The sequence below is a fragment of the Triticum urartu genome, chromosome 3A (genome assembly GCF_056163025.1).
Source record: "Triticum urartu cultivar PI428250 chromosome 3A, HENAU_Tu73, whole genome shotgun sequence".
NCBI classification, from domain to species: Eukaryota; Viridiplantae; Streptophyta; class Magnoliopsida; order Poales; family Poaceae; genus Triticum; species Triticum urartu.
In genome coordinates this window covers 687,061,264-687,070,930 of record NC_141875.1, presented here as the reverse complement: position 1 = coordinate 687,070,930, position 9,667 = coordinate 687,061,264, and the positions used below count along the sequence as shown (strand labels likewise).

The 9,667-nt window shown below is 48.4% G+C and overlaps 1 protein-coding gene and 1 pseudogene across 1 annotated transcript; both read left to right on the top strand.

The window, feature by feature from the left end:
• The first annotated feature begins 382 nt into the window (after positions 1–382).
• Positions 383–1,007, top strand: LOC147981612 (uncharacterized; annotated as a pseudogene).
• Positions 1,008–8,698: 7,691 nt separating this feature from the next.
• On the top strand, positions 8,699–9,196 carry LOC147981611 (putative B3 domain-containing protein Os03g0621600). Its single transcript, XM_087517180.1, has one exon. It carries the CDS (start codon positions 8,708–8,710, stop codon positions 9,194–9,196), a length of 489 nt encoding a protein of 162 aa, XP_087373306.1. The 5' UTR covers positions 8,699–8,707.
• The last annotated feature ends 471 nt before the right edge of the window (positions 9,197–9,667 follow it).

The window sequence follows — 9,667 nt, the reverse complement described above, 5'->3', positions numbered from 1 at the left end:
CACCGTGCCTCCTGGGACCAGCCGTAGTAGTAGCGCGGGTTGTAAAACCTACGCTACTACTACGTGGATAGCCATAGCGCAGGTCAGACACCCGCGCTACTACTAGTCTCCCACGCCACCCACCCCTGCTGGATACACTCCCACCCGCAACCGTCCCACACCACTCAACCCACATCTGTCTAAAAAAATCCACCAACGCCCGATCCAGATCCCCTCCACCTCCATCCCCCGCTGCGTGCGCCACGCCGACGGTCGCGTGGCCGCCGCTCCCCGTCTCGCGTCGCTGCCCTCCCCCCCTCAGTCCAGCGAGCTCGCCGACGAATCTCGTATCCATCAGATCGCCGTCACCGGCCGCATCCCGTCCCAGCCCACCTGCCCGCCGATGGCCTTCTCCTCGTTCCCATGGCCGTTCCGCCGCCAAGCCGGCGGCAGCGGCAACGGCGGAACCGGCCCAAGCAAACCCTCCGCCGCGGAGGGGAAGGAGGAGGACGTGGAGGAGCTCGGCGTCACGCTGCAGCTTCTCGACTTCCTCCGGACACTCTCTCCCGACGCCTTCAAGTCCTTCCCCTCCAGCTCCACCAAGGCACCCCCTCCTTCCTCCCCTCTCGATTCCGCTCCCCTGCTAGTTCCCTCTCGATTACTGACGGTGCTATGCTTTGTCGCAGGAGGATCCGCGGAGTCGGCGGCCGAGCTCTTGGACTGGCAGTAGCGGCACGCCGTCCTCGTGCTCGCCAGAGCCAAGGTAGGTCTCCCGCGGATCTCGTCCTCCGCTTCGCCCAAGACAGAGATGGCTCTTAGGTCTCAAACTATAATTTGTGATCCCTGCAGGAACTCGCTAAGGTCCGCTATGATCTGTGCCCACGCCACATGAAGGACAAGCAGTTCTGGACATACATCTTGCCGTAAGCTCTTGCCTCGTTAGCTTTCGCCCATGTGTGAGTGCATTGTTCCAGTCCAAGTGCTCAATTAGCTTCATGCTGGTCTTGATTTTGTGAATCTTCAGTTAGGAATTCCAGTCCATGGTGCTCCTTAATACCCAGCAAACTATATTTGTACCTAAACATGATCGTCCTAGTTGCGTGTGTACCGTTGTGCTGTTTTGTATATATAATAAACATCCAGCAAAAGGGATTGACATCTGAAGATGAGAAATTATGTCAAATTTGAGTACCTGTTTTTGTAAAAGCTCAGCAAAAAGGGGACATCATCATGTAAAGCGTGGTCTCTGTTTGCCGAACAACTATCCATGAGGTGTAATATAAGTAAGGTGCTGGTCCTAATATAAGTAATAACAAACCATGGCTAGTGATAATTCCTCTGTTGTTTGATCCTTTATATATGCAAAAGAATACACACATGTTTGTTCCAGATATGGCCAAAGTTGTAAACACTAGATAATCCATCAAGTGGGCTTTTGATGCCATCCTGCAGCACGCGTTGTTGGGTTTGACTCTAGCCAATTTCATTTTCAGGTAGGTTGGTGGGTGGGATATGCTAATGACACCGATGACTACAGCCCAAGGTAGGTTGGTGGGTGGGATAAACCCTGGTGTCGGGAGATACGTCGCCAAGAGCTACAGCCCAAGGTCCGGTTTCTCCATTCTCTTAAGTTCGGTTGATGCAAAATTGAACATGCAATTTTTTAGCCTAATTTATCACAAGCGAGGAGCAGTGAATTCTATAGTCCATTAGCTACGGTTGATCGGCAACTGCATAAGCTTCTATTTCTACTTCTGAATTTTGAATGATTGTATGAGCAAATGAGTGCTACAGTTATTGCCTAGATACCACCGGCATCCATTCTATTAGTTCAAAATAAAAAGACATCCTACATATATGCACATGCTCCAACACGGGCAGATTTATGAAACTACTGTTGTTGGTTTAGGCAAACACCTCACAGTACTCAAAAGTACAGTTTGTAGAAACCATAGTATTCTGATTGAGCTAGTAAGATTTAGTTTATGTAAGTTCAGTAGATGAACTAGTAGGATCCTTCTGCTGAACTAAAGATGCTATTAATTGCCTCACATTTTTGTCGGTTAAACTTTCCCAGATTATGTAAATTTAGTAAGAACTAGTAAGAGTTAAATCAACTGTATGGGCAGCATTAACATAGGTGCTCTAGACAGCTCTCTGACACTAAATATTCCTGCCGACTCCTTATGTTCAGAGGCAGCTTGTATTCTTTACTATAAAATCTCCTAAAAGAGAGAACGTTAGGCATTGAGGCATTGAGCCATTGTAGTATATCTTCCAAGTTTATGCATGGCTGTTTTGACCACAGTAAATTCTCGCAGAGAGAAGAAAAAGAGACCACAAGGTCTTTGGTCTTTGGTCTCTCAATTTTTATACATGTACATCCCCTCCTATGATGCTAGCTGAAGCAGCTTGTTGAGTTATTTTGAAATCTTTTATGCACTTTTCTGTTGAGTGCCTTTATTTTAAACTATGAGATATGCCTATGTTTAATTCGAAAATCTAAATGCAATCTTATGTTATTCCACCGAGGTTGATTTTCAAAATGTGTATATCTAAAGTTTTTATAAGAAATACAGTTTTGAGCTCGGGCAATCGTAGGATGACTAGACACATACTACATATGATTTGAGATGTATATGTATGTAGTTTCACCCTTTGCTAAAAAATGTCCTATACAATGTAGAATTTGTGAAGCCACATGACCTAGGGGTTGCACCGCAGGAGCATAGTGTGTACAAGTACTGAACATTGAAGATTGCATTGCAGCTCATCAGTATGCCTTCCTTGCAATCTTTGAAGCCAATTAAATTCGGAAGTGTTATTTTTTCTGTACAAGTTTGTATGTGTGAAGTACTTGCTAATTAATGTTTTGAGGGGTGCTCATATACTTACTCGGCAACATGGAAAGTTTTCACATTTGTTCTAGCTGTCTCTATGGGTTAGCGACTTAGCATATATGTTGTAATAAGGTTTCACATTTGCTTCTCTGACAAGTAAGGTTTGTTTTTATTCATAGGTAGAAGATAGCCACAGAGTGCTGCAGGATAATGAGATGTTGAAGCGGTAGACTGAATCCATGACACCGAAGTGCAATTGCGGCAGATTATCTCTATCTTTTCTTTTCATTTTTCTTATTATTGAGTGAGAATAGAATGAGGAACTGTGTGATAGTACATACAACAACTGTAGTAAAAAGAAACTTATGTCTGCAATTGTTAATGACATAGATACTTGCATGTTCTTTGAAGTGGTCATTTGTGAGTAGCAATGCATAACGAGGTTTTTTGGCTGATTTATTTCCTTCGGTTTCCGGTTAACCATGAAATAGGAGCCCAGCAGTGCTCACTATTGTGTTTACTGGGAACTGTATGCATAAAATGGAATTGGTGGATTTTATTTTTTAATTATAAATTATTTAGTAGTGGCGTGGGAAAAAACTGCGCGCTACTGGTATTTAGGATACTAGTAGCGTTGGTAGTATGGACACGCTACTACTATTTCGTTAGTAGTGGCGCGGGTACGAAATAGCAGTAGCGTGGGTGTCACACGCTACTAGTAACTTTGTTAGTAGTAGCGCGGGTTTGACCCACGCTACTACTAACTATGAGCTGTAGCACGATACTAGTAGCGCGGGTACCCGCGCTGCTAATAGCCATTTTACCCGCGCTGCTAGTAGCCTTTTTCCTAGTAGTGTATGAAGATACAAGATTAAAGACTTCGTCCCGTGTACGGATGGGACTCTCCTTGGCGTGGAAGGCAAGCTTGGCAGTACGGATATGTAGATCTCCTTCCTTGTAACCGACTCTGTGTAACCCTAGCCCCCTCCGGTGTCTATATAAACCGGAGGGTTTAGTCCGTAGGACCAACAACAACAATCATACCATAGGCTAGCTTCTAGGGTTTAGCCTCTTAGATCTCGTGGTAGATCAACTTTTGTACTACTCATATTATCAAGAACAATCAAGCAGGACGTAGGGTATTACCTCCATCAAGAGGGCCCGAACCTGGGTAAACATCGTGTCACCCGCCTCCTGTTACCATCCGCCTAAACGCATAGTTCGGGACCCCCTACCCAAGATCCGTCGGTTTTGACACCGACATTGGTGCTTTCATTGAGAGTTCCACTGTGTCGTCACCATAAGGAAGGATGCTTCGTCTCGTTGCTAAAAACAACATTACCGCCGGGGGAGCCCTGGCTGTCGGCCAAACTCTCCGGCTAGTCAGTTTCATCATGACCGCCCGTTCGGTTGCTGCACCGACGATGACTTCTCGGGTCATCGAAAACAGTCTCCACGTCGGTTCGGAATTTGCCGAGCAGATGGATCCAGTGGAGCTCTCATCCCTAAATGAGCTCTTGGATCACATCGCCGCCTTGGGAGTCGCTACGGACTATGATCGGATTGGGATTAAACCCGATCAAAGGGAGATTAACTCTCCACCGGTCACCCATCATATTGCGGTGGTGGAGGAACAACGCAGCGATTCTTCCTCTATCTTGAGGACTAACTATGTCCGGATTCCTGAGCTCTCCCAGCCGGATACCCGTTTACGGGAGGACATCACCCAAGCCCTGAACCTGGAGTCAGGCGGTGGGCCAGACTTATCGGGCAACACCCCGGAATCCGAACTTCGAAGATTGGAAACTCCTCGGCCCCTGGGTCTCAGATCGGGTAAGGGTTCGGACTCAAATCCACCCACCCACCCAAACATAAACGATCTTTCCCACATCAGGCAAGCGCCCCAGGAAACAGTACATCATTATTGGGCCAGATTCCTCCTTGTGATGAACAAGGTTAAGGACTATCGCGAGGAAGACGCAGTCTCATTTTTCCGCAATAATTGCACGGACAAGGGAATCCTTAACGCCATAAGTCGTCATGACATATCACGCTTCGCTAACTTGGCGTCCATAGTACAAAAGTATTGTGCGATGGAAAGCGCCTAGAAAACTGAAACGAAATTTTGGGATAATCCGGCTCCAAATATACACCCAGTCTGAAGTAAAAGGGTGCACTATCATAAGACACCCGAGTTAATTACAAAGAAGAAAAAACCCTCTACAGGGCGTGGAACCGTATTGGAGGGATGGCTCAACGGACCCTGCAAAATTCATAGTACAGCGGATACCATACCAACACACAGCCTTAGAGCATGTTGGGTACTCCAGCAGGTGGCCAAAAGTGGCGAGGATCTTCTCATCCCATATGCCACAGAGCACCATCCCGAGGATAACAATACGGTATTAACAGTCTTTGAAACCTTCACATCAAATAATAGGCACAAGCGAACACTCCGCGGCCTTGCCGAAATCTGCCACGTGGCAGCAATAAAACCATGGAGTGACACGGCTATTACCTTCAATGCCAGTGACAAACCTAAATTCCGAACAGCCCAAGCACCAGCTGCACTGGTCCTTAGTCCAATTGTGGAAGGCTTTCGACTCACCAAAGTACTCACGGACGGCGGCAGTGGATTAAACCTCATCTATGAGGAAACTCTTCAAAAAATGGAAATAGACTGGAACCGCATTGAGCAAAGCAGCACAACCTTCAGAGGAATCATCCCCAGTCGGGAAGCACGCTGTGCTGGGAAAATCACACTAGATGTGGTATTCGGCACGCCGGCGAACTATAGGTCCGAAGAAATTACATTCCAAGTGGCCCCGTTCAGTAGCGGATACCACGCCCTTTTAGGGCGGGAGGCGTTCACGATCTTCCAAGCCATACCCCATTACGGGTACATGAAGCTCAAAATGCCCGGGCCCAACGGAATCATCACTCTCGCTAGTGATCCGGACACAACACTCCGCGCCGAAAACAAAACAACCGCATTGGCCCTCGAGGCATTATCCGAAGCCCTTTCGGCCGAGGAATTAACTGCGCTACGCTCCACAGTGGACAGGGACGACGTGATACTTGACAAGAGATCCAAGTCCACCTCTTTTAAACCAGCGGATGAAATAGTCAAATTTCAAGTCCACCCAACGGACCCTACAAAAATAGCCTCCATCGGGGCACCGTTAAACCCTGCCGTGGACGCCGCACTACAAGAGTTCCTGCGCGAGAATTGGGACATATTCGCCTGGCACCCCTCAGACATGCCAGGAATCCCATGCAGGCTGGCCGAGCACAGCCTTAATATTCTAAAGGGATTCAAGCCGGTCAAGCTGACTCTTCGGCGTTTCTCTGAACCTAAGAGACAAGCTATGGGAGAGGAACTAGCCAAGTTATTGGAGGCCGGATTCATTAGAGAAATAAAACACCCGAACTGGCTAGCAAACCTGGTGATGGTACCAAAGAAGGACAAATCCTGACGCCTATGTGTCGATTTCAAGGACCTCAACAAGGCTTGCCTAAAGGATCCCTTCCCCCTCCCCCGCATCGATCAAATTATTGATGCTACCACAGGACACGATTCATTGTGTTTTCTCGACGCATACTCCGGCTACCACCAAATCAAGATGGCGGAGTCTGACCAAGCCGCAACGGCATTTATCACACCATACGGTCCCTTCTGTTTCAACACAATGCCTTTTGGGCTCAGAAACACCGGCGCAACATATCAGCGCATGATTCAGACATGTCTGGAGAAACAGATCGGCAAAACAGTAGAGGCATACGTAGATGATGTGTTCGTCAAAACCAAACACGTCGACTCTATAATAGACGACTTGAGGCTCACATTAGACAACCTCCGAACATACGACATCAAGCTCAATCCGGAAAAATGCGTTTTCGGTGTACCAGCCGGAAAGCTCCTGGGTTTCATTGTCTCCAGTAGAGGAATTGAAGCAAATCCGGCCAAAATCCGAGCTCTGTCACAGTTGGCTATCCCAACGGACCTCAAACAAATACAGAAATTAACCGGATGTGTGGCGGCTCTAAGCCGCTTTATCTCCCGCTTAGGAGAAAAGGCATTACCCCTTTATCGTCTCCTTCGGCGCACCGAACACTTCGAGTGGACGGACGCTGCCACAGCCGGATTGGAAGAAATAAAAGCCATACTGGCAACCAACCCAATCCTGGCCGTGCCAAACATCGGCGAACCAATGTTGTTGCACACTGCGGCAACTCATCAGGTTGTAAGCACAGTGCTCGTCGTCGAACGAGAAACGGACGGACATAAATTCCCTCTTCAAAAGCCGGTATATTATGTATCCACTGTCCTCACTCCATACAAATCACGGTACCCACATTATCAAAAGATAGCCTATGCGGTATTCATGGCATCCCAGAAGCTGCGACACTACTTTCAAGAGTGTTCAATTACAGTAGCCTCAGAAGTGCCACTTAATGATATTATAAACAACCGCGATGCCACGGGCCGGATTGCCAAATGGGCCATTGAGCTCCTCCCGTTCGACATAACATACAAACCCCGGCGAGCCATTAAATCGCAAGTATTGGCCGACTTTGTCGCCGAATGGACGGAAGCCGAACTCCCTAAAGAGTACGGCGCATACTCCAATTGGATCATGCACTTCGACGGCTCCAAAATGCTGGCTGGTCTGGGGGCTGGCGTCGTCCTGACGTCCCCAACCGGAGATACAGTTCAATACTCCAATTGGAGAAGCCGCGTCACTTCCTGAAGCGCCAACTGTTATTACCCTGACCGCCCCCTCACCACTCCCTCTCCCCTCTCTCCACTCACCGAGGGTGGTGGCTTTCAGTAGATCGGAGAACAACTAGGCGACCTCCGGCCCCTTCACCGGCATCCGCATCATCACCTCCCACTCTTCGGCAATGGCAGTAAGCACTCTTTTCACCTCCTCACATACTCATTCCTATTCGATTCGCATTTAGGTTTGATCCGTGTTAGGAGAATGGGGAATCAGGGTAAATAGCCATAGGAGTGATCATAACATCGTCATGAGTTTGTAGTACCAATGGATTTGAGGTTACTTATCGGGATTGGGTACAAGGGTAATGGGGATTGGGGGTAAATCTTACACAATAGTCCTAGATCTTAGCCTCGGCGACCCTAGACGCGGTTGGAGCAGCGGGTGCCCTTGCCCTTGTTCTTCTCCTCGAGCTGCACCACCGTTTCTTCTTCCTCGCCGGAGTACAGATCGATTGGCATGCTTCAGTGTCATGGCTTCGACGCCCTTACAACCATCGCCACCGCAACTTCTTCTTGCACCTCCATCGCCGTCGCTTCTTGTTCCTCCTCCACCGCCACCATAGTCCTTGTCGGAAGTACGCTGCGACATGATGGTCGTGAGGACACCTGTACTCTGTGTACTTAGCCTACCTTGACCTCTATCGAGCATCGCTGGAGTGGGCCTAATTCATGGCCCAGCGAAGGATGCCAACTGATATAGCACCCTTTGTTGGGTCAGGAATCATCCTCTTCAATTCCTTCGGCCTTGCCTTTTTCATGACAACCTCTGACTCTTTGTGTATGTCTACCATGTTGCTGAAGTTCGAACGGACTTCCATGGTGTTCTCGAACTTGGTGCGGTCACCGAGCGAGCACCCGAGGAAGAAATCCCTCCATCCAATGCCCCAAGGGAAGGGGTTGGAGTTATTGCTGGAGTTCATGGCAATGGATAGAAGGAACGGTGAGAGACAGAGAGATAACTGAGTGAGATGATGGGTAAGTAGTGACCGTGAGGATGGGTAAATAAAGGGGATATATGGGCGATAGGTTTTAATGGCGATCAACCTTGGAACTTTGTGCGCTCTTCATAATGCAGATCGACACTGAGAACAAGGGCAAGGAGGTGATGCCACCCATGGAGAAGGAGGAGGTGGTGCCGCCCATGGAGGTTGTGCCGACCACGCTTGAGGAGGTGGCCATGGATGATGGCATGGTCCCAGAGGAGCCCCCTAGCGGCAAGCGCCGTAACTACGACCACTACCATGAGGAGGGAGGTCCAATCCACTTCCGCAAGGTGATCCTTGCCCCTCAGCTTGAGTGCATCCTGATGCCCCTAGACTTCACCAAGCACTTCACGGCCGTGCTGAGAAAGTTCAAGCTTAGGACGAACACCGACTACTCATGGAGGGCCACTGTCCGGCTGATGGACGGCAAGGTCAGCCTCGATCAGGATTGGGACCCCTTCGTCGTCATCCATCAGATCAGGATCAGCTACATGGTGACGCTCAAGCTGCTCACTCCCGACACGCTCAAGGTCATCATCTTCAACGACAACGGCATTGAAGTGGTGACCAAGTGCGGGAGGCACAACGATGCCTTCGCCGTGAACATCTAGGACATCCCTTCCTATGCTCCAGATGGTTTAGTTTCTTATCGTACTGCTTTGCATTTGAACTGATATATTTAAGTGTGACATTGTATTTAAAACTGCGGCTTATTATGGTTTATAACTATCTTCTGTTGTGTGTGTATGATTTATCTTCACGCTGTTGTGTGCTGATAACCTCACCACCTTGCTGAAGAGGTAACCAGATAACATGTGTTGCATGAAACCAAACACCGTGTAGTTGCGTGAGCCGAGCCAATGTGGGCAACCAAACTCTATGACAAAATTGCTCCCTTAATGCAAGAGGACTAGATGCGGGCAACCAAACGAAGTGCAAATGTTAGTTTTCTGCCTGTTTTATCTCAGCCAGGCTTCATTGAGCCAGGATCCACAGGCTAGGCTCGCTCAGAAAGGCTACCAAACACGTTCCTAGTAGCTCCACCCATTCAAAGAAAAGTACACGGAGAGATTTCATAACTC

Coding starts and splice junctions, on each gene's coding strand:
- LOC147981611 (XM_087517180.1), top strand. CDS start 8,708: ATGCCACCCATGGAGAAGGAGGAGGTGGTGCCGCCCATGGAGGTTGTG.